At 47.2% G+C, this 25,345-nt stretch overlaps 3 protein-coding genes across 4 annotated transcripts in view; 2 read left to right on the top strand and 1 right to left on the bottom strand.

Moving 5' to 3' along the window:
• The window catches only part of LOC119184101 (hemicentin-2-like), a 183,483-nt gene extending 162,554 nt beyond the window's left edge, over positions 1–20,929 (bottom strand). Inside the window, exon 1 of one of the 2 annotated variants that reach the window (XM_075873374.1) lies at positions 20,789–20,929. In XM_075873374.1, coding sequence (XP_075729489.1) covers positions 20,789–20,912 — 124 coding nt within the window. In that variant the 5' untranslated portion in view covers positions 20,913–20,929. The remainder of the gene's footprint in view (positions 1–20,788) is intronic. The other variant, XM_075873373.1, reaches the window with a different exon arrangement.
• Positions 12,098–19,013, top strand: LOC119184589 (uncharacterized). The gene is made up of 2 exons (XM_037433973.2): positions 12,098–12,460; positions 14,978–19,013. Exons 1-2 carry the CDS (start codon positions 12,179–12,181, stop codon positions 16,103–16,105), a joined length of 1,410 nt encoding a protein of 469 aa, XP_037289870.2. The 5' UTR covers positions 12,098–12,178; the 3' UTR covers positions 16,106–19,013.
• Positions 20,930–21,083: 154 nt separating the features above from the next.
• LOC142771638 (uncharacterized) lies at positions 21,084–24,957 on the top strand. Its single transcript, XM_075873382.1, has 3 exons — positions 21,084–21,230; positions 23,779–24,223; positions 24,661–24,957. The coding sequence occupies exons 1-2, from the start codon at positions 21,219–21,221 to the stop codon at positions 24,211–24,213; spliced, it is 447 nt and encodes a 148-aa protein (XP_075729497.1). The 5' UTR covers positions 21,084–21,218; the 3' UTR covers positions 24,214–24,223; positions 24,661–24,957.
• The last annotated feature ends 388 nt before the right edge of the window (positions 24,958–25,345 follow it).

Below are 25,345 nucleotides of genomic sequence, written 5' to 3'. Positions count from 1 at the left end.
GTTTGTCCCCGAAACACAAAACCTCATTTAGGCTTGTACCCGCACATATACCTGGGTGGATATCGCCGCATTCGATCAAAACAAGTTCCATCGTTTCCTTAACACCACAGAGCAAGTAAATTGTTGTTATTCTTTATTGAATCTCGCTTTAGGACAATCCGTTCTAAGGTAACTAGACGTCGCTTTGTACAGTAAATCGCTTCCCCTTGAATTATCATAAAACTTCTCCCTCTTTATTTCATTTTTGCCCCTTCTGTAGTTACTGAGAGCCAGCTTCTATCCATCGCTGTCATCCAATAAATCCACTACGTCTCTCTGATTTTTCGATTAATGCTCCTTGTTGGCATGTTGCCCACACTACCAGCCGTATATTTACTAGTGAGCCTCCTAGTTATTTTTTTGCACTCTGTGTCCACGCTCTTCCTACACAAATACTAAACACTTTCGCGGCCCAACAATTGTCCTTCAGATGGCACTATGTCTTGTGTGGTGGCGCGCCATCTAGTGAGCATTGTTGAAATCACCGGAGAGGTGACCTTGAGCGCCACCGCTTTAGTGTAGAGGAAACTTTTGTGTACACCCCGCTGACATAGGACGAACCGTGAGCAAAATAAGTTAGCTGCTAGAACGTTCAACCTGCAGTGCAAACGTGCGTTTTTCCTGACATAGACTACTGCCCCAGGCCCCCTGTTTAAAAGTAAATATGTGCTTTCGTTTATAGTTGCGCACATTCTTGCAATTTATTTATTATTTCTTTCTTTATTTATGATTTATTTATTCACCTAGTGGGCTCAAAGGAATAAAATAAAAAAGAAAACATACCAGAACAAAACGAAAAGAAATCTTTAAAAACTTGAGCTGAATGACAACAATGTTCTCAAGATTATTTAGAAATGCAATGAAAAATATGAGCGAAGTCCTTAATTCAGAATCCGAAACTTTAATGACAACTTTATCTCAGTTGGCTTCACACACACATCAAATGAAGAAGAGGTTAGGCAGTGCAGTGTGCCTCTCAAAATTTATCGAATGGACTTTTCTATTTTTTGTTTGATCTTTTTATGTGGTTTTCCTTACATTAGTCATATTATATTACAAATTCGTTACACATGGTTATATTGCTCACAAAATAAAATGCACTACGCTTTCTTGGCCCATCCCCCTTAATGGATGTGAGCCATGAGTCCAGAGAAACAAACAAACAAACAAACAGTGTGCATGCAATCAAAGCCAACAGACTAGGTGTCACGTTTATGTGGCGCTCCAAAATAAACTGCTTTATCACAAATCATCATAAAAACAGGCATCTAACACTCGCCAATTTAACTGAAACCCTAGGCACTTGAGTGTCCACCCTCGCGTTCTTCTTCATGACAAAGCTCAATATTCAGCTTTACTTCGTCTAACAGAACACTCCATCGCGTCACAGAAGAAAGACATACTTGGCGTGGATGTGCCCACGAATCTCTTTTGTTATTACAATTACTTGTCTATTCATACGTGTGCATTGAAATGATTTGCCCCGTTGTCAAACTGTATACTTCGGCAGCAGAAACAGGCGTCGGGCCACCCTACTCTTCACGCATCCCATGAAAGGTAATGTCTATAAATATATCAAAACGAAAATCACGTTCAGAATTGACTTCAACTGCAAAGTGCCTGGCCCTTATGTGTAACACTGCTATTTCCAGAAATCTGCATCTGGAGTATTCGTACTCGTACAGGTGAACGTTTTCGAGAGTTAGAACATAACTCACGGTACCAAGCACTTCCCTCCGTGTAGCTCCAGTGGACAACGATCCGGTTAACTCTGAATGATATTCAACGCCACACTAGATATGGGCAACGACATGCAGCGGGTAATATTTTGAGGATATATTTGTATGGTGTTCAGAACTTGTTGCGGCAGGTCCACAAGGGGTTCCGCCTCTGGAGGTGTTCACACTATATATCTTCAAGCATGACCGGAATGTGGAAAGCGTTCTTGAATCTTCATTCAGATCTTGCCGAGACTTTCTTGCAACAAGACGAAACGACTTGGTGCCGCCTACTAAGCCATTGATGACGTTGCAGGTGGCGTGGCATCCTGAACGATAATGGCCGCCCTGGAAATTTGGTTCCTGCTTTGTTCAATCAGATAATTCATTTGAGTCTGAATGGTAAGCTGCTCGTGATTGGCGTCCCTCAACATCCTATTGAGTTCTTCAAGCACCGCCGTCACGTCTTGAAGTGTCAATGGTCTACATGCCAGTGAGGTTTCGTTCTCTGTGCGTGCAGTTGAAACAGTGGCACTGCATCCGGCTACGTGGTGCGTTTGCAGTCCCCTGTGCAGCACTTACTCACCACGTCGGCAACACTCGATCCATGGTGTGAAATAAGCAATCATTCTCGAAGTGCCAAAGCATTATTTCAAAGCCTTCCGAAAACTCGCATTCTTGCGCTTCGTATCAGCAATGAACCTTAGAGGCAAAAGAAGGAAAGAGAAAAAAATCGAACATATCCGGTTTGATATATCTACGTCGTATCTTTGTTTGAGAAGGGGAGGAAAAATATTCTTTGTGATAGGAGGAGGAGAACAGCTGCCATCTGTTCATCTATCTATCTATCTATCTATCTATCTATCTATCTATCTATCTATCTATCTATCTATTTATCTATCTATCTATCTATCTATCTATCTAACTATCTATCTAACTACCTATCTAACTATCTATCTAACTATCTATCTATCTAACTATCTATCTATCTATATATCTATATATCTATCTAACTATCTAACTGTCTAACTATCTATCTATCTATCTATGTGAAATGTGGAGTTTTACGACTCACAACCACGATGTGATCTATCTATATATCGCCCCACCGCGGTGGTCTAGTGGCTAAGGTACTCGGCTGCTGACCTGCAGGTTGCGGGTTCGAATCTCGGCTGCGGCGGCTGCATTTCCGATGGAGGCGGAAATGTTGTAGGCCCGTGTGCTCAGATTTGGGTGCTGTTGAGAAACGGCGGACCGATCCCGCCGAAGCCACCACTGTTGCGAAAGACGGCGACGCCGACGCGGTCCCGGAGGCGCCACTGCTTTCGACCCCGCCGGGAAGGTCACCAGCCGTTTGGTAGCGTATGTTTCTCAGCTCGCGACTGCTTCTGCGCAGAGCTGAGGAGACGAGCGGACGAGACGACGGTGAGTTAAACAAGGTTTATGTACAGCATATATACAGAGGCGTTACAACTTCGGCACTGGGGCCGGCAGAGACTCGAAGAGCCGAGCTCCTCTCTCTAACACATAGGTCAGCCTTTCGCCTAAAACCGCTGACACACACATGTCGGCACTCCGACACGGGGACTCCTCTCCTAGGATCTCCGATCGCGACGCGCCGCAGGGCTTCTTTTATTTACACCGGGCCCAACTAAAATGTCCAATCAGAAGCGCCGCTGGTCTTCCGAGCAGGCTCCTCCAATGGGGTTCGCCGCGCGATGCGTCAGGCCACCAGACATGAGGACGCCGGCTCGCTGTCACGTGCGCAACTGACTCAATGCACGTGGGCCACAGATGCGCCGCGCGTGTTCACGCCGTGGAGTTGTTCGCGCCCGGCGGGCTGCGGGCTGGCCTTGACCCAGATTGCCTGTTTCAGAGGCACGGACGTTTGACGAGGACTCGCTGGCATAACAGCACCCCCGCCGCCAGACAATGCACCGGAAAGACGAGCTGCTTCCACGGGGCTCGGATGTCAGGTGCGCTCGTTCGCCAGGTCCCTCCAGGTTCGCCTCCAGGGCCATGGGGAGAATACAGCTCCAGACTGTTCCGGGAACACATCCCATCATTGACGACGGATCCCAGCCCCACTGGCTTGTCGCCACAACTTGCTGACCAGCTTCACTCGTCTCTTCTGACCATCTTCGGTTTCAGCACTTGTCGATGGTTCTGCAACTTGCTAAGAACGGTTCGACAACAGACAACACACGACACAAGCAAGTGCCCTCGGTCACCCGACAGAACACCAGACAAAGTATAGTACAACATATACCTATCTACGTGTTTATCGGAATTTTGTTCCCTCTACATCAAGAGGCACATGTGGGACAAAAGACCCCTAAAATGACAACTCAATTTTTTTTTCCACGTACAACAACGTAACGGATTAGAATACCACATAAAGTTGGCCCCTTGAGATCACTCTGAACGAGAGCGCTCAACCCAGGTCGTGATGAGGTCAAAATTTTGCCCCGAATCGCCAGCCAGAAACCGAAAGGTTGAGAAGTTACTAGCTGGAACGCACTGCTCAATGCACCTGCATTAGCGTTTACCTTTCCTTTTTTTTTTTCTTTAGCGAACGTAAAAGTTGCGCTGTGGAGCAACATGCTCCACCTCAGTAACCGGCCACTTTTAGGCGACGATACCTATGCGGCACCAAGAGCGGCTCACACTTGCGACGTTGCACAGGGGAACAACGATACGGCTTGCTACTGATTGACTCCTCACCGCTTAGCTCGATATCGTGTTCGATCACCCTCATGTTTCCGGGGCGGTCCGAAAACACGTCTTCAAACTCGGAACCAATCTTTCTCAGGTCCTCTTTCTCAGGTCCTCCTTCACTTAAGCTAGGCTCTAGGTTTATCTGCTCCCAAATTACTTTCGATCCCCCTTCGATCACCTCACTAGAACTCAAATTTTCTGCTCCCTCTTCCTCTGAAGCCTTCAACAGCTGATTTACGACCGCTTGATGTTGAACATTGGGTTTCATCAAGTTGTAAATTTTGTTCTGCCGCCTTCCTACTTGCACCTCATAAGTTGTATCGCAAGGCTTCGATAATACTTTGGCGGGCCCTTCCCAATCAACCTCAAGCTTGTTCCTTTTGGATGGCTGCAGCCGCATTACCTGATTATCAACTTCAAAAGCGCGCTTCTTCCCCGATTTCTCGTAGTGCTCCTTCGACAGCACTTTTGCCGCGTTTTTCTGGCTTTCCACGAGCGCTTCAATTTGGCTTTCCACTAGCGCTTCAATCGAGAGATCCTCACTCTGCCCTCGAATGAGCGTCTCTCGACCAACTCTCGGCAGCTCGCTCCAACTTTCCGCTACAGGCGAGAGCGTTGCAACCCTCTCGCTCTGACTCAATGGCGCCACGTCGTCTCCCCCAGCGCATACCGCGCCGGCCGCTCCCGCGACGGGCCGCTCGCGTGACTGCTCACATGACTCATGCGGAAAATTCCCTTTCTGGGGTTCCGTCGACCCGCCGACAAGGTCACTTGAGAGTTCACCGCATGGAACCAAGTCAAGCTTCCGCGAAAGCTTTCGCGCTTGCGATCGCGTGGGAGCCATGCACGCTAAGTTGGGGAAGAACGATTTGCCCTGCTCTTTGAGAAGCTGCTCCGAGTTGTTGGAGAAAAGATAAGAAAAACGACCATTCAGCGCGGCAGACACAGCCGCTTCGGTGCAAAGCTTACCGAACGGGCCTTCAATGACAACGGTGGCGATTGGTAAGCGAACACTCTGCTCCTCGGCGACTTGCCTGATCCACGCGCATTCTCCTGTGAAGTCATCCGGAGACACCAATGAAGGATGGACAACGTCCATGGTTGCCGCTGAGTCTCTAAGTGCTCGGCACGTTTTCTCATTGACCCTAATTTCTTGGAGATACGGCTCCAGCAACCGCATGTTTTTTTCTGATTCTCGGATCGTTGCGAAGGCAAACTTTTCCTGACAGTTTCTCGCGATGTGCCCTTCCTTTTTACAGTTGTAGCAGATTAGCGGCTTCCGTTTGTTTTCCGATTCAAATGCCTGTGTGGTAGAAACCTCACTCGATTTCTCCGCTTCTGCTTGCCCTTCCCCTACACTTTCCTTAGTAAGAGATGGGTCCTTTTTGAAATTACGGTGCGGAGCGGGTTTCCGTTGATCAGGTTTCCTTGAAAAGCCCTCTTTCCTTTCATCCTTTTCAACGCGCGCTGCCCTGCTATGCAACTTTCGGCGAGTATAATACTCCTCAGCTAACTCAGCTGCCTTGTTTAACTGTACGTCCCCAAGTCTGTCCTGCAGCCAAAGTTTGACATCCTCCTCGATGCAGCGGTAGAATTGCTCCAATGCAACGCATTCCACCACTTTATCGCGGTCGTCATAAACACCTTCGCCCTTGAGCCATTCAATCAAATCGGCTTTAAGACGAAACGCGAAGTCAACGTGTGACTCATTCCCCTTTTTAGCATACCGGAACCTTTGCCTGAAAGCCTCGGGTGACAACTTATAACGTCTCAAGAGCACTTCCTTAACCTCGTCATAGCTCTCAAACGCTTCCCTCGACAAGCAAGTTATCGCGTCGGACACTTCGCCGGGAAGAAGAGCTAGCAGGTTCCGCGCCCAAAGAGACTGCTCCAAAGCATTTCGCTCACAGACGTGTTCAAACTTGACGAGATACTTCGCCATGTCCTCGCCCACTACGAACGGTGGCAGTTGATCCCGAATTCTAATACCGCTGACCTGAATCGTCGGAGAAGCTGCGCTAGGCGCCTGCGAACACTGTAGGATTGCCAATTCTATTCGTTTCATCTCGAGGCGCTCCTGTCTCTCGGCCTCCTCGCGACGTTCGCGCCTTTCAGCTTCTTCGCGTTCGCGAGCTTCTCGCCTTTCTTCACGTTCGCGAGCTTCGCGCCTTTCTTCACGTTCGCGAGCTTCGCGCCTTTCAGCCTCTTCACGAGCTTCTCGCCTTTCAGCCTCCTCACGTTCGCGAGCTTCTACTTCTCGCCTTTCAGCCTCCTCACGGCGTGCTTTAATATCCACCCAGGCCTCATCGACTTCCTCAGCCGACACTCCCTCATCCTTCATGATCTCAAGGATCGCTTGCTTTCGTTTCGCACGGCCCAAAGTAATGCCGAGTTCCTCACAAATTTCGATGAGTTCCTTCACTTTAAGGTTCTCCATCGTTCACACTAGCCTCTTGCTGTTTGCCCCTGTTAACAATTTACTTGCCGTACCCACTATAAGTCAACTAGCAAGACGCGCAAGCAACTTTTCACTCTCCCGTGTTTACCCCCTCCGCATTAACTTTGGTTTCAAAGCACTTCGACTTTGCTTGAAACGATCAAAGCTCACTCTAATGCTTCACACAGCCCTTCTCTAAACTACTACAACCTGAGCTAGAGTAGTCTGGTGAACTGAGGGGAAAACATCAGGCACTCACCGCATCGATGTCGCTGACGCCGGCCGATCCCACCGCTGCCACCACTGTTGAGAAACGGCGGACCGATCCCGCCGAAGCCACCACTGTTGCGAAAGACGGCGACGCCGACGCGGTCCCGGAGGCGCCACTGCTTTCGACCCCGCCGGGAAGGTCACCAGCCGTTTGGTAGCGTATGTTTCTCAGCTCGCGACTGCTTCTGCGCAGAGCTGAGGAGACGAGCGGACGAGACGACGGTGAGTTAAACAAGGTTTATGTACAGCATATATACAGAGGCGTTACAACTTCGGCACTGGGGCCGGCAGAGACTCGAAGAGCCGAGCTCCTCTCTCTAACACATAGGTCAGCCTTTCGCCTAAAACCGCTGACACACACATGTCGGCACTCCGACACGGGGACTCCTCTCCTAGGATCTCCGATCGCGACGCGCCGCAGGGCTTCTTTTATTTACACCGGGCCCAACTAAAATGTCCAATCAGAAGCGCCGCTGGTCTTCCGAGCAGGCTCCTCCAATGGGGTTCGCCGCGCGATGCGTCAGGCCACCAGACATGAGGACGCCGGCTCGCTGTCACGTGCGCAACTGACTCAATGCACGTGGGCCACAGATGCGCCGCGCGTGTTCACGCCGTGGAGTTGTTCGCGCCCGGCGGGCTGCGGGCTGGCCTTGACCCAGATTGCCTGTTTCAGAGGCACGGACGTTTGACGAGGACTCGCTGGCATAACAGTGCACAATAAATAACCCCGGTTGGTCGAAATTTCCGGAGCCCTCCACTACGGCGTCTCTTATAATCATATGGTGGTGGACGTTAACGCCACATATCTATCTATCTATCTATCTATCTATCTATCTATCTATCTATCTATCTATCTATCTATCTATCTATCTATCTATCTATCTATCTATCTATCAAAGTATATAGATTGCGTGTGATAGATAGTTCGTTTAGTCTCACTATGCATCGAAGCATGTTCGTTCGACAGTGAGCTTTTGTTAGTGCTGCGCCATCTTGTAAACCCAAGAAATGAGTGGTCGTTACCAATATAAGCTGAATATCCTGCGTGCTGCCTTTTGACAACGTTGTTCAAAGCTAACATATATTCACTTTTTCTCACAATGCATAGAAACCATCTTTCGATTCTAAAACTTTTTGCAGCTTTCGGTCACTGCCAACAATGCTCAGGTTTATGCTCTCGTCCTGGATCTTCTGTAGCTCTCTCTAGGAGCATAACCTCATTTGTTATGTGTTTCCAATATGATTAATAAGTATGACAGTTTGCCGGCATGCAAAGACCTGCCTTAAACTGATATGGCTGCCGATGCGCAGTGGGGTCAAAAAAGTAATTGAACTATTTCCTCAAATAAAGACCAGAAAGCATTTTATCACCCTAAATGCGATGGTTGTTCTCGTTGCAGATCATAGCTGACGCAATCATATTCCTCGAACAGCTCTTGATCCAAGGGACAGCACCAACCACATGCTTCAGCAAGTGGCAGGGTTGGCATAGAACGTGCGAGCATGCACACAGCACAGTCCTGTTTGGAACCATGTGACAGAAGCCACACGATGGCTTACAAACTCTCAACTATGCAGTGCCCGCCCAGAAGTCGTTCATGTCGTAGGGTTTCTGTGACGCTTTTTCGTCTGCACTAACGTTGATCTACACTCTGTACAATTGTAATTCGTGCAGTGCCGAGTACTGAGATGAACGCAAGAATATTGATTAAGTGTGGTGCATGGTAACGATAGCTCAGCCTTGCAACTTCCAAACCCTCGCCGACTATGTGAAAAAAAAAATGTTCGCTTTCGCATTTCCTCCTCTCGCTGACGTCGAAGGCCGCTGCCAATGCCCGCCCGCCTCACAAGATGCGCCGGATGACCCGCACCGTGGTGTCTATTGCACAGCTTGCACAGCCGCTCATAGCACCGTTTTAGAATAGATTTTACAATTATAATGAAAAAACAAATTCATTTTTGTCTGAGGAAGTAGAAGAAGTGATTTTATAATTGTTAGTGTATACTATCATGACCGATCTCGGACCATATGAATACTACGTGCAATTACTCGCGTTGAACTAATCAAAACGCTCGACCTATGTCGTCACTACCACGTGATGAAGCATCACAATTCTGATCACAAAAACATCCGCTTTGTGTCACTCATTGAGACACACGTGGTGGCTCCTCTGTAGAACTAAGGTTATAACAGCTGTGTTTATAAGATTACTAACCATTGTATGTCACTCTGGATTATAACAGCTTTGTTTTTAGCGTTGCCGCTCGCGCACCAATGTCGGTGCACTCCACACATAGACTTTCGTACAAATACCCAGAGGGAAGTGTGGCGCCACCGTCTGTGCGAATTTCTTAAGGGGCGATTTTGGAGTGCTGGGAATGATGGTATATAGATGTGTCGGCGAGGCTTGCGTTGGCTGTTGTTGAGTGAGGCTTCAGCTCAAAAGCGAACACGACTGCGTAAATAAGGCTTCTTTAAAACAAAATCTTTAGAGGCGGATCTCATTCACGTGTAATACATTTTAAAATAAAACTACACTCACCGTGACGGCACAACCAAACGGCGAAGGAAAGAAACATATGACATAAAAGTGGTGGAAAGAATGGTCGCTTTGTCGTCCCCTGCCAAGTTTTGTGGCCGTTGGTTATTTCTTACGGTTCGTAAAATTGTACATCAACGTAGCAGGTACTAGTGTCAAATAAAACACCTTTCTGTGCAATGCCAAAAAATAAATAGCTTATCACGTGCTCTTTTAGTAAAAAAAAATTGATAATTTAACGTAAAGCCAGACGTGTCTTCAAGGTACACAAATCCGAGTCAAGTTTGAGGCTCACATATCTCTTCATTTTCTCGCATTCAGCAGCTCAATAGCGCCAGATGTCCCTCTAGGTATGATTGTGAGAAACTCAATGACTCCCCACTTCGAGACGAAGCAATGAAAACAACGCGCTTGGCATGTGTAACAGGGCCCCTTAAACGAACAAGGGGGCTGCATTTTTGTTGCTTAATTATTGTGATTTATTGCTTGTACTTATTGCTTACTTTCTTACATTCACATCGAACATCTGTGTTGCAGGCCCGTGTGCTCAGATTTGGATGCACAATAAAGAACCTCAGGTGATCGAAATTTCCGCAGCCCTCCACTACAGCGTTTCTCATAATCCTACGTAAGTGTTCGGACGTTAAACCCCACATATAACTCAACTTTCATCTTCTGTTTAAGTCTCGCAATGATGTTTTTTTCACTGAGGGCAATGCGACACTCTTTCATCATGTTTTGTTATCGCCCCTTTACACTGTGCGTTCTGCCTTGCGCAAACCACGCCGAATGACCAAGAACCATCCAGATAATCTTAAAACGTTCCGGTCTGGTTACGCGCGTGTCGCGAACATTACGGTTTCTAAACAACAAGACATGCCGAGTCATCGGTGAGGCACCCGGTAGCTTTAAATCGAAGCATACGTTTTTTTCTCTCTCTTTCTCTTCTCTTTTCTCTCTCTCTGTCATCTTTATGCCCCCTTTCCATTCCCCTAGCGTAGGGTAGCAAACCGGGCATGTGCCTGGTTAACCTCCCTGCCTTCTCTCTTGTTGTTCTTGTCCTCCTCCATGCTTGTTCCGCGCAGACTGGTCGGCTCGCACAGGAGGATCGAAAATGGAACGCCACCGTGAGTACTAAAGCCAACCGCACGGCCTGGCGTTCTGATCACTTGTTGGGCCGACGCGGTGGGCTTCATTCGTGTGACGTAAAGCTCCTTACTTTCTTTTTTTCTCTTCCTCCGTGGCTTGAGACGCGTGCATGTCCTACCGCTTGTTGTTCTTTCTGTCGCATCGCGCAAGGCTCTCTCCTAGCTTTTCTTTCCCCCATGTCGGAGCTTGGACCCACGTAAAGCCTTTGCTTAGCACCACCCCGCATCGGTTGCTACAGGTAATAGCAATGGCCAGATGTGGAAGATTGTATTACAACTGCGGAAACCGATAATGAAATATGGCCATGAGAAATGACAAAGAGACCCTGATAAAGGTGCGCCTATTATGCCGGAAACTGCTGACCACCGATAAGTGGACGATCCGGAGAAGATTAATTATCCGAAAGTGACACGTACAAGCACGCACAGGTCCAGCGTACCTCGATAGATAGATAGATAGATAGATAGATAGATAGATAGATAGATAGATAGATAGATAGATAGATAGATAGATAGATAGATAGATAGATAGATAGATAGATAGATAGATAGATAGATAGATAGATAGATAGATAGATAGATAGACGATAGATGATAGATGATAGATGATAGATGATAGATTGATATATTGATAGATTGATAGATGATAGATTGATAGATGATAGATTGATAGATTGATAGATTGATAGATTGATAGATGATAGATTGATAGATGATAGATGATATATGGATAGATGGATAGATGGATAGATGGATAGATTGATAGATGGATAGATGGATAGATGGATAGATGGATAGATTGATAGATGGATAGATTGATAGATAGATAGATTGATAGATGGATAGATTGATAGATGGATAGATTGATAGATGGATAGATCATAGATGGATAGATTGATAGATGAATAGATCATAGATGATAGATGGATAGATAAAAACATTAAAGGTTTTGATGGTATGCTAATAAATGCTTCATATTTAAAGGCATTACACCACCGAACGGATAAAGAACCCCAGGTGGTCAAAATTTCCGGAGCCCTCCACTACGGCGTCTCTCATGATCATATGGTGGTTTTGGGACGTTAAACCCCACAAATCAACCGCTGAACGGAATGAATGCACTGCAGAGGAATGGTGCACTCAATACGTGATACGCAATACGCTATCGCAAGAGAATGGGCCTTTTTATATATCCTTGTTGCTACGCGACAGTAGAAGTGCATGCGTCCACCGAGCGGAGATTAGCTCGGTGATAGGAAATCGAGGCCGCTCGTGTGCCGGCGAAGCATTCGCTTGCGCAGAGCAAACATGCCGGATCTCGGACGAGTGCACCGTTTTCGCGACCACGCCGTCGCCGGCGTCAACTGGCGACCGACTCGCTTTGTCGACGATGTGCCCAGTCTGCTCGTATTAGATCTCTGTCGCATGATTCCCAAGCGGATGCTGGCGCTGCCGTGTGCGCACACTCTGTGCCAATCGTGCCACGCAGTCAATTACAGTGGGGGGTGCTGTCCCTTGGATCGAGAGCCATTCGAGGAGGCTAAGCTCTTTGTTCTCGACTTCCCTACCACGAAATTCAACGCCTTGAAGGTGAGGAAGCGGTGTCTGTCGTTCCTTTGTAAAATTTTCATGTGATTGTTCATGTTGCAAACTGTGTAGAGGACGAGCAGCGACATTATCATCAGGGGGGATTAGAGCAGTGCATTGGGAATAAAGAAGAGGTGGGCGGGTGGGCTTCGCTATGGGCACGGCGGCTGGTTCTTACCTCAACATATAAAGGTCCCTGGTTCGATCCCGGGTTTCGGCACCAAAATTTCCGAGGAAAGGACGAGCCGCCGAGTCCATAGCGAAGCCCACCCGACCACCTCTTCTTTATTCCCAACGCACTGCTCTAATCCCCAATGATGATAATGTCACTCCTCGTCCTCTACACAATGTGCAACAGTTCATTCGCGTTTCTGGCAAGATGTCATTGCAGGATGCTTTTGAACTCAACAATGTGAAGCTCGTGATTTCGAATGTCAAACTCATGTACAGCCTCGTCCACAGTTAGGCTGGGCACGACGTAAAATGCATAGGACTACTCGACGTAGGGCATGTGCTTCTGGCACGTCCATGCATCAACGCAAAGCGACGCCGGGTGGCGCGGCTTGGCCATTGCAGCGCTAGAGTGCACCAGTCTTACTTTACACATCGATAGACACTAGAGAGTTTTAGTACTGCGGAATGGCACTACGTACGCATCACGCAAGCGCCTTGCGTTACGTGGCGTCGTTTGCCACTAATCGGCTTTTAGAACGACGTAGTACCCGCGTACGTAACGAGCGAGAAGCGTGTTGCGCCATCTGGTAGATCAAAATAGAAGCACGTGTTGTTGACAGCCAATGTAAGCCAATCCAAGTGTTATAGCCAGATTATGGCCATATTTTAAGCCACAGAGCCGGTTGGTGCTTGCCTTCGATGCCACCATTTTGCAAAACGAAGTCTCGCGCTGTCGCGAACTTGTTCGAGAGCGGCGCGATCACCTCTGACGTACGCACGCACACATCTCATGCGTGTGTACGTAGCGGCTGCGTACGTGACGCGATACGTGCGCGTTGCGGTCTGCGCATGCTCACTACGCAGAACGTGGCGTCCGTATACGTACGCAACGCCGCCACGTACGTAGCGTACGCAGTTCTAAAACTCTCTACCTTTAGTTGGGCTTACGTAAACGAGCCTACGTACATAACGTGGCTAAGAGAACGAAGTGCGCAGGCGCAGTATGTAACGTATCTACTCCATGGATGAGCGCATACGCCGAAAAAAAAAAAACGCGGCGTGCGTAAACGTGACGAGGCGGGATCGTACGCGGCGTGACGCTCTCGGCATATCTCGATTAGCACAAATGGCAGCGATGGCGTCGAATGCACAGAACAAGAAAGCCGCGCCCAAATCGAGTATATTTTACTTTGAGGGATGATGTTGCGCTGCTATCGGAAGTACAAACCAGCGATTCGTTTAGGCATCCGGAACAAACCGACGTAAACCATAAAACCAAATTGGACTTCCTGCGTTACATTTCAATCGTGCTCCCTGCGTTCAAATCGTGCTCCCTGTGTCAACAAGAAAACCGATGCGCAACGAAAGTTAGTAGTTGTGACGATAGTTATTGCGCGAGAACAGAACGACGACACAGAGATAAGAAGGACACGGAGGACTTGTCTATGTGTCGTCGTTCTGTTCGCACGCTGTACCTATCGTCATATCATACCAACTGGCTCAAGCTGCCACACTTCTAAGCTAGTAGTTCGATTGTGTTGTGTGATATGCAAAGAATAGTCAGACGCCATTAAAAAGGTGTACTGAGGTTGAAGTTTAGACAAAATGTAGAAAAGACATAGCGCATAGTGGTCCTAAAAAGCTTCCTGAGGCACCAGGCCTGCGCTACGAAAATCAAAAGTGAAAGTTCGGCATCGTGAAATTAAACGTCAACAGATGGGGAAAGACTTTAACAATTAGAGTTAATCGCGAATTACCTCTCCATTGCGGCAAGGTTTGCAAAAGTGATAATGTGAACACGCTAATAACAGGCAAATCTGAACGTTCAGTTCTCCCTGTACAAACCACAGAGGAATAAAGCCAATAGCTGTCTTGAATTGTCGATTACTTATTCATCATTAGCAACTGCAGTAGTCGCCTACCTTATGTCTTCTGCGTCACGGATTATGTAGTTAATATGAGCTCCGCATGCCATAGAATTTGTAATCTTGTTACTCTATCAAGTATTCGTACCTGTAACCACACATTCCACTATGACCCGATTATCGCGAATATGCAAATGTGCATTTTTAATATACAGCATGCCAAGAATAAGAATAATTGATATCGAACTTTTCATTATTTGCTGACCACTGTCTAGCATCCTTTAGTGTCTTCCTGCATTACAGGGACACCTCGTTACTTCAATACACCATTACGTCAATAAGGTCGCTCTGTAACTTTGTACAAATACATTACGGTAATTTAGTAAATAGACTGTGTAGAACAACAGATAGCTATGTACCCATATTATAAATTTTCTTTGGCGCTCAGGAAACACTGTACTTTTTTCTTGTTCCTATGTAGGTACACTGTTGGAACGAGGCACACGGCTGCCAGTATGAGGCAGCTGTGGAAGACATGCTGCGACACTACGAGAACGAATGCGCGTTCCACACCGTGGAGTGTATGCCATGCGGTGAAGAAGTCCTGCACAGGGAACTGTCAACTCACTACGCTGCCGGATGTAGTACCTCTGCTTCTCCCGCGCTCACAGAGAACATCTCATCGGAATCTAGAGCACTCACGTTTCGAGATGTGACGGCTGCTCTCGAAGAACTGAAGGCTCTGTTGAGGGACGCCAATCGCGAACAGCTGCTTCTTGGGATCCCGAGTCGAATGAATGAGCTGAATAAACATATCAGCAGCCGGGAGTGGAGGTTGTCCGTGATTCAGCACGATGTCGCGGCACCCGAAACTCAAGCACCTCAAGTTGCAGTACCAAGTCATTCGACCTCGTCGCAACGAGAGACCTCTCGGCAGAATCCAACAGCGGAAGCGAGCACGTCGTCTCCTTCGCCCTGTTCTGAGACAGTGATGACATCTGGCCAGATGCATGACTTTACCAACCTGCCAGCTGCTGTTCTGAAAGACGTGCGAAAACTTTCTTCGAAGGATTACCCGCAGTACGCCGTTACTGATCGAGGACCTTGGAACCTTTACTGTCACGTAGAGTTGTTAAGTAAGCAATCCAGGCATAGACCTACGTGGAGGGGAATGCATGGGGGCGCGAGGTATGAACTGGCCATCGAAAATATTCACGAGCGTATGCTATCACAGGGAGGCAGCCGAATCATTTCAAAGGTAACGATATTGCACACGAGGAATGCATACTCTAGGGTTGAGGTGTCTCACGATGCCCACTTCGTTTATGTGCTGGTTGACTTTAATGGCATGCTAGAGGGCTCCCAGTGTTTGGCGCCTATTCTGAGCGTCGAAGCCGACCTGAAAGACCACCCTGGTTCACTTGCTTCTTTTCAAAAGCCCTGCAGCTGTAATCACGATGAAGAAGAATTTCTGCATTTTCATCGAACGTCTCGGATCAGTCATGATTCGCTGAAAAGAAATGATTGTCTTCTGAGCGGAGCACTGCGTTTCTATATCCATGTTTTCTTTCCGAAGCAAAATGATTGGCTACGCTTACAAAGGCTGTGAGAGGTTCGTAACAGCGTAGCAAGATAGTTCTGAAAACTAAATTGGTTACTTTTGAATGTTATAGGTAATGCAAGGTTGTTTCTGGGCGTGGACAGTAGGACCACATACAGTCCCAGACGCCACATGGACGTACAGACTACAGAAACAGAAGCTCGCGCTGAAACCAAGCGTTCGCACTTCTCGTAAATTTACGGGCAGGTCGTTGTTGGCGTAGGCCTTCCATTGGTTCAGGGTTTCCTCGGAGCCGCGGTTGCCCTTTTTCACTGCATAGAATCCTCTCGTAAGTACTCGGGATCTTCAGCTCACCGGCCGTTGCTTCACAGTCATTTGTTAGGACTGTCTTTTTGTTCGTTTTTAGTTGACCAGTGCTGAGAAGTGGAAATGCCACAGTTTCTATGGCAACTGAAATCGTGATGATGATGATGATGATGATGATTATGATGATGATGATGATGACAGTTTTCCGGTAGGCCAGATGGCACGTACCTGATAGGCCGCATAAGTCACGGCTAGCTTAAGGAGCATTGCTACTAAAAACAGCGCAAACCTGATACTTTGCTTAGGCAGTCGCTTCTTTTCGAGTGATTTGTTGGACTAGCTGAGCGGCTCAGAAGCATCCCGATTTCTTCAACAGAAATGTTGTCCTAGCTCATCGTAAAGTGTATGTCGTGACCGAAAATTCTCATCATTACGAACAGCAATCCGCTCTCTTCGTCCTCTACTGCTTCGCTCCACGAACACGTGTGCCGAACTCTCCGGCGTGGTCGGAGAAATAAGAAATAATAAGAAATGACGTTGGTTGGCGTGTGAGAGTTAGTCGTCCTATAAAGTAGCTCACTCATGGGATATCATAGCCGTTTTGCAAGACTTATCGGCCCCATATATATTGAAGGCAACCAGCAACTGTGTGTAAATTTTCGATATCACCGTCTATACCTATGTTCTTATGGTCATGGTGGTGAAGAAGTCAACAATCAAGCCGGCAACGATTGTACTGAATATTTCGCGAGAATCCTTCACCCTAGGCAACAAATGCAAACAGCAATTTCGGCAAGCACATCCAATATTAATCCAATCTTCCATAAAACGCGTTGGCTTTTCGCACATGCGCAAACGTGCTCGCTAGAATTATTGGACTCCCGCGTAAGTCGCAGTGCAACATTAGCTATACGCGTGGCGCTTGAAATTTGAGAAAAACATTTGAAAGTCATCGTTTTGAAGCCATGAGAAGGGAAAACGGGCACGCGAGGGTACATGTATGGTAGTTCAGGTATAGCAAAAACCTTCCACGCGAAGCCCGAAAAGTGGTCATTAATGGTGGGGACATAAATGCAAAGTTGCATTACACAACATTAGTATAGACACCGAAGGCAGCGACCAGTGGTTCCTTGAAAGAAACGGAGCACAACAGCTTTCCGCATGAAAGAGTGTAATGCCGAAGTGCGGGCTTGCTTTCCCTCTTATAGCACGAAACGTCGGCTACATTTAGTATAACAACCAGATTATACACAATACCAGCGTAATTAAACTCTTTAGAAGTAGTAGCTGGTTTCTGCGAATCTACCGTCTTCTTTGAAATGCCGCTACTCGCTTCAGGGAGCAGTTCTGGATGAATTTTAGATAATGCACTCTCTTCAGAGGTCGTCGCAACAGCCAGCAGTCCACTTGGTTCTTATAGTCGTTTCTGATATCTAGGAAGGAAGGAGAGAGGAAAAGAACAGCAGGGAGGTTAACCAGCCTATAGGCAGCCGGTTTGCTACCCTGCGCATGGGAGAGGGATGAGGGAGATGAAAGGCTGTAGATAACGTGCAGCGACTCCCACTTTGTTGTCCCGTGCCGCGATCCCGGCCAGTATCGGCACTTCCGCGGTGAGCTACTCGAGTACGCCCGCAAAATAAACTGGTGCGCCAGCGCTAACGCGCTCGGTGTATAGTTTCCGCAGCGAACGGTGAAATCGGGCCATACCGGGAATCTCAAGCCCGTGAAGAGCGGTTCTGCTGGTTCTCGCGTTCGTGCATCTTTCCACGACCAGTTTTTTTTTTTTTTCGACTAGATGACATTGCAGGGGTGATGTAAACCGTGTGCTCAGATTTTGGGTGCTCGTTAAAGAACCCCAGGTGGTCGTAATTTCCGGAGCCTTCCACTATACGGCGTCTCTCGTAAGCGTATGGTGGTTTTAGAACGTTAAACCCCACATTTTATAAATATAATATTAATAAAGTTATTAATAATATTATTATTAATATTATTATTATTATTATTATTATTATTATTATTATTATTATTATTATTATTATTATTATTATTATTATTATTATTATTATTATTATTATTATTATTATTATTATTGAATGTTATTTAAATCCCCGAAAAGCTTCTTATTATTTGCCGTCAGTTGTATTTTGACGCAAGACCGCAAAAAGTGTGCCCCACCAAGCATAAGGATAGCTTCATTGCGTGTGAAGAATGCGTAGTCTATTGCATACCACTATATCTTGTCTCAGTGAATATGTCCATCACACCGGATGGTGCCTTCATGAACGTCTCAAGGAACGCGGGTAAAATGAAGATCTATCGGTGGGCGCTCAGGAATTCGCGGTCGGGATTTTCGGTACCGGCCTATTTTCATTCGCAAACATGTGCTCGCGAGTAAGAAGGCTGGAATAGCACGCGAAATCGTGGAAGCCTAAAAAAAAAAAAATCTTGAAACGTGGTAAAAAGTACTTCGCTTGCTTTTGGGGGCACAGAAAACAAATTTTTATTAGAAAACGTGTGATATCGACGATGGTTTGTTGTTTTCTTGTCTGCATTTTTGTATAGCTCGTCTTGTTTTTTTGTTCTTTTTCCTGTGAAAATCGCAGATACATTGCTGTGGCAGAAAAATAAAAACCAGTTGTATGTTCGGCAATCTGTGTGTCTTCTCTTTCATCAGGCTCTATCCACGCGCTGTGAAACGTTGCGATTCTCTTGTGTTATACTTCATCGTGCTAAATATGTTCCTAGCTACTATTTATCTGCTGACCCGCAGGTCGCGGGTTCAAATCCCGGCTGCGGCGGCTGCATTTCCGATGGAGGCGGAAATGTCGAGGCCCGTGTGCTCAGATTTGGGTGCACGTTAAAGAACCCCAGGTGGTCAAAATTTCCGGAGCCCTCCACTACGGCGTCTCTCATAATCATATGGTGGTTTCGGGACGTTAAACCCTACAAATCAAATAGCTACTATTTATGGCTGTGCGAGTGCTTGGCTTCACATGCTCCTTGTGACTTTTCAGTTGCTGATGCATTACAATGAAGCTGGGAGATATTAGCAAGAAAATTCTGCAAAACAGGTTTCAGTATCTCTAATGCGGCTTTGAAAACTGTCACTCAGTTTGGTTATATTTATGTGAAAATGGGGGAATTTCTAAACGCACGTTTTGACTATCAGGCAACCACTGCTCGAAAAAGCTGTTAATGCATTACAGAAGAATCGACTAGCTGACGGCGTGACATAGCTGACCAAATGCGGACGTTGTCACACATGTATCCATGGTGTGGAAGATGTTTGCGACGTTGATAAAACTGGAGGCGTGCGTAGGCGTTAGATGCCACGTGTTCGTATTGCTTTTCTTTTTATCACCAGGAAACGATTTCACATGCAAAGGAAAGCGCAAGCGTCCGCTTCTATACTGAAATGCATCCCCTGCCTCTCCTTTGCATGGTCGCTGTCTGAGCCATATCCCTCCATGGGACGGGGAAAGTCGCTGAAATCATCAAAACATGCTTTGAAGCGCAGCAGTTATAAAAAAAGAATGCTGGTGTCAACAGGTCTGGTTTTATACGCCTCTTTTAGCTGAAGAATTTATTTCATTATGAAACGAAGTGAGATATTTGTAATAGGTTTACTCTGCCTGTACACAAATAAAAAATACTAATGAGTAAACTTGACTTTTATTGAACTTTCGATCTTTGTTACAGATTTTTAGGCTTGTGGAAGCCGCATGTAGTTACGTCACGCGCGTACACGCAACGCACCCTGATTAGTGATCCGCCATTAGCGTGCTTTTTTTTGTACGCGAATACGCAGCTTTAAGTCGTGAAATATTGTCCTAATCAGGCTTCTTTGTACCTTGAAAACGTTTCTTGACCTTCGAAGCGGTCATTTGCAACAGAGCCTCTCCGAACGAACTCCGCATGCAGCGATCTCATTTATTATCCGCCATGCTTTTAGCCACGCCCCGTTTGTGCATGGAAAACAGTGCCCCCGACGCTCTCCTCCCCGGTGATTCAGAAGGAACCACACGGCTTAATGAGCGAGCGCCACTTCTTCAGGCGCAGCATTGAACTTAAGAGTGACCCGTAGGTGAGAATTCGGCAAAAAAAAAAGCTCAGCAAGGAACTATTTAAAGGTGACCTCAACGCTTCTCCCCCCCCCCCCCCCCCCCCGCCTCCCAACGCTTCATTTGGTACGTAAGCTATTTCGACACGTAGCCCTAGTAACTGCTGGTTTATTCGTCTTCACTTGAAGCCTGCGCTCGCTTCACGTCTGCTCTCGTAACTGTTCGTTGATTTCTCTCACCCACTTTTTCTCTCCCGCAGTAGCGCGAGTCAGGTGCCACCTTGACCCCACGAAGTTTGCCCCCCTTTTCGTCGTTAAGAGTTTTTCTTAATCGTCTCATCGCCTGTTTCCGATCGCTCTCTCACCTGCTCGGTGACTGCATGCACACGGGTCGTCTGCTTTCACACTGCAGGAGACCTGGCGCATATCCCCGGAGGTTGGTTTTTCTGCGAAATCAGCCGTATCCGTATAGCCTCCAGCCGCACGCATGGTCACGGCCGACGACCAGCAGCATTGCCCCCTACCACATCTCGTGCAAGCCCAGTGTACACTTGGTCCACTCACCGCTGCATTCGCTCAGCGCTCGTTCCCGGGTGATTCGCTTTCGAGGGGGTTGTTGCACCGGACGCGGCACTACGAGTCACCGTACGATCGGTTCCCTTTCCGGCCAAGTAGCACGGCCCGCCGCAGTTTTCTCGCTTGCAGCGCGTGGGCCAGCCACTCCACGGGTCTCGTTATAAAAAGCGGCTTTCCAACGCTGCCCCGCTACAATCCAGAGCTGACACCACCGCCGACATGAGCCGCCTGGTAAGCAGCTTATATAGCTTCATCCTAAATGAGTCGAGGTTGACCGTAAGGGTTCGCAGGGTTTCCTTGGGGTGAAGGGGGGCTGGGCGCACCGCTTTTCCACTCCTTATTTTATTGCATAGGCTAATATACAACCCCCCCCCCCCCCCCCAGAGTCGTAATGCCACCTCCCTATTATATCAAGGTATAGCTGACTTGGTGCTCCCACTCTTATGTGACTGAGGGGGGCGGCCGCACGCACGCTTATGAGGTTGATGCTGCTTCGCATACGACCGTTATTACGACCTATAGATGTGTCGCTTGGGCTCCGATTTGACGCTGATGGCAGCGACGTTTCCTGAAAACGTTGATGGCAGTAAGGGCAAAGTCATATGGGCAAAGCAGGATAGGGAAGGTCAATACGGGCTTATTCTTGTTTGGATGTAATACCGTCATCATGTGCTCTTGTATGATGGTACTGATTTGTCACTGAAAGTGGAGACGATAGTTATAGCGCGAGAACAGAACGATGACAAAGAGACAAGGACACGAGCGCTAACTTCCTTGTTGGAAGTTAGCGCTCGTGTCCTTTGTGTCCTTCTTGTCTCTGTGTCGTCGTTCTGTTTTCGCGCTTTAACTATCGTCATGTCATACCCACTAGCCCAAGCTGCCACACTTCTGTGAAAGTGAAGATTACATATCGCCCCACCGCGGTGGTCTAGTGGCTAAGGTACTCGGCTGCTGACCCGCAGGTCGCGGGATCGAATCCCGGCTGCGGCGGCTGCATTTCCAATGAAGGCGGAAATGTTGTAGGCCCGTGTGCTCAGATTCGGGTGCACGTTAAAGAACCCCAGGTGGTCGAAATTTCCGGAGCCCTCCACTACGGCGTCTCTCATAATCATAGCGTGGTTTTGGGACGTTAGACCCCACAAATCAATCAATCAATCAAGATTACATCTCGTATGCGTGGCTAGGGGTGGCTTATTAGCGTCAATAATTTAGGTAGTGGTTCGGGTTGAGGGACAGTTCGTGGCAGAGAAGCAGCTGTCGGTTCTCTGAGACTTCATAGCCTGCAAGTAGATCACAGACGTTTGGGTGGTCACATTTGAGCGGTGTTAGGATAAGTTGACGTGGGAATTCTTTCACAAGATTGCATTTCGTCTTGAAATTCGAAGCATATGCGCTTTTTCCCGTAGTAACAAAGGAATAGAACGTACGGCTTTATTTACTTTTATGCCCATATCAGTTCAGCTAAACAGAAGGGTTCGTCGAGCAGTTCAGATGGCTAGATTTTTTTGTGACAGCGACATATTCTTACGCGCTTACGAAACGCACCCGAGAGTAAAGGTTATGCGAATGCAATCTTCTTGCAACATGATTAGGAACGAGTGTGCGCCGCTTTACGCTTTGTATTCTACGTTGCCGGGTTAACTTATTTCGGCACTGTACGCCACCGTCTACACTACGCAGAGTTACAGTTCGCGTAAGGCTCGTCATCATCTTTTGTCATAACAGTACGACCAATCGTTGTGACAGAAGCTTTTGCTAGAATTGCATCACTTCATTATATCTTTTTTCATTGGGATATATACTACTCAGAAGGGAAAAAAATCGTAAACAGGTGTTGTGCGCTTGGGCTGACGTTTCGACAAGTGGACTTTTCTTTAAGGCCTCAAGGCTCTTCTAGCATTGAAGAAGACAAGTCCACTTTTCGTGACGTCGGTTAAAGCACACAGCCTCTTCTATTCAGGCAGTTTTCTTCATCTCATTTTCCGTCTTCCCTTTCCTACCGTTTTTCATATCGTGTCTGACTGGTCACTCCACTTCGGTACAGGGTCCCCTTATGGCGTCTTTCCGCCATGCAGTGTCATTTATAGCTTTCAGTGCTGATTTCCGAGTCTTGATTGATAGATTAATATGTGGGGTTTAACGTCCGAAAACCGCCATATGATTATGAGAGACGCCGTAGTGGAGAGCTCCACAAATTCCGACCACCAGGAGTTTTTTAACGTGCACCCAAATCTGAGCAAATGGGCCTACAACATTTCCACCTCCATCGGAAATGCAGCCGCCGCAGCCGGCGTTCGATCCCGCGACCTGCGCATTTCCGAGTCTGAACTTGTGTCGAGTTATCGAAGAACTCATCGGTGCTTCCCACTGCGGCAGACCTCAAAGCTGTCAGTTGTCAGTAGAGTATCACAAAGATCTATTATCACCCCTGCCCTTGTAGATGGTGTTTTACATTAAATTGAATTAGGCGTTTCGCGTTGCCAAATCGGGATTATAATAGATTATAATTAGAAACTTTGCCATGAAAAAGAACTTTCCAATTAGACTTGGCTACACGGGTGCCTTTAGTTACAGTTGACTCAAATTGCTATTAAGCTCAAATTTCGCATCTATACGCTACAGAAACTGATATGAAGCAAAGATCTAAGGATACATTAGATATATACTAGGTAGTTTCCATGATAATCTATTGGTACTAGAAAGTCGACAGAGGTGATGTACACCTACTTAAACAATATTTCTTCAATTAAGACTGATTTTCCGATGTTTTTTTCTGTAGCTGCCCTACGCTGTCTTGTTGGCCCTTCTGGGTCTCCCCCTAGCTGCCCCGGCACAGCAAGTGGCGCCGGCCTCTGAGGCTCTCGCTAACGAGTCCGAGCACGCTCCGCACAGCAACACGGCTGCACGGGGACTCGGGCGCTTCAACCCAGGCTACGGCGTGCTAGTTCGCGGTTTTCGCGCCAAAAGCGGCCGGCGCGTCGTGCTGGGAAGCCACGGAATCGTTTACGGAAACGGTGTCCACGGAGGCTCCCACCGCCGCGACTACGGCCACGAGCAGACCTACGGAGATCGCGACAGCTTCGGCTTCCTCCTGAATGCCGGCGCCAACCACGACTACCAACGGGGCAGCTCCGGAAGCGCCTACGAAAACCGGGATTACGGATCAGGAGGCAACGGCTACGATGTGGACTACCAGGGAGGCTTCCTTGGCTAGTAACCCAATGGTGCGAACGATGGGTGCGGCTGTGTTGTTTCGACGCAGTGAATTTTTTTTAAACTAGTTATGCTACTTAACATTCTACTGTGCTTGCCTCCACACTTGGTTTTTTCACACCTTGCGTATACTACAATCTAATATCAGAAAGGTTATCACGTAAACTGCTGCCGTGGTATGCTTAGTACGTATTTCCTGATTTATCGTGAAATGGCAGATTGTGTGCTAAAAAGAGGCAAATAATTGTTACAGTTTGGCAAGGACGTTCTGTCCGATTTTTCAAGGCAAATGATGTTTCACTCCTTGCGATAACAATGACGTACTGATTACTTGGCATATTTCCTTTCTTCGATCATCATTGTATCTACAGTGTGTCTCTTTGTCAGCGTGCACGCCTAATTTGTTCATTCCTAACCGTAGCGTGTCTGTTCTTTTTTTTTATTTCAGAATTCTCATGAACTCTTTGGGCTTTCACGAAACACCTCACTCTCGCCTTCCTTTGCATAGCTAAATAGCAGCGCTACACATATAGCAGCAAAGCAGTAAATATGAGGCATTCTACTATAAAGATGTTACCGCAACACGTAAAATAGCATCGACAGCATAAGGAAGGAAAGAAGCATGGACGGGCATTAGGAGGCACATTTAGAAGCCTTCAATAAGAAGACAGCACACATCTTCGTCCGCACTGACAAGGACGTTCATGAATCAGTTCATTAAAAAAAGATAAGTTATTTTTCACAAGCACTGGACCCGAGTTCCTTTTCTTGAAATACCATGCCCGGCTACATGGCAGATTTTTCGAGCCATTATCACGCTCCATTATGACTACATTACCTAGGTTTCTGTTATTTTGATGTAGCCTCGTGCATAGACCCATGGAGACACTCAAACGTATCGTCTTGATGGTGTGGCACGTTAAAGAACCCCGGGTGGTCAAAATTTCCGGAGTCCTTCACTACGGCGTCTTTCATAATCATATGGTGGTTTCGGGACGTTAAACCCCACATATCAATCAAATCATCTTGATGGTGTAAGTAATGTAGCAAGAATTTTGGGGGAGAGCTAAAATGCACGAAAACATACCTGTGCAGCTATTATAGCTGTCGCTTCTCCACGTTATTCGGGAACG

This window comes from Rhipicephalus microplus, chromosome 9 (assembly GCF_043290135.1).
Source record: "Rhipicephalus microplus isolate Deutch F79 chromosome 9, USDA_Rmic, whole genome shotgun sequence".
NCBI classification, from domain to species: domain Eukaryota; kingdom Metazoa; phylum Arthropoda; class Arachnida; order Ixodida; family Ixodidae; genus Rhipicephalus; species Rhipicephalus microplus.
Note: the sequence above shows the minus strand (reverse complement) of the source record. Positions and strands in the feature narration are given on the sequence as shown.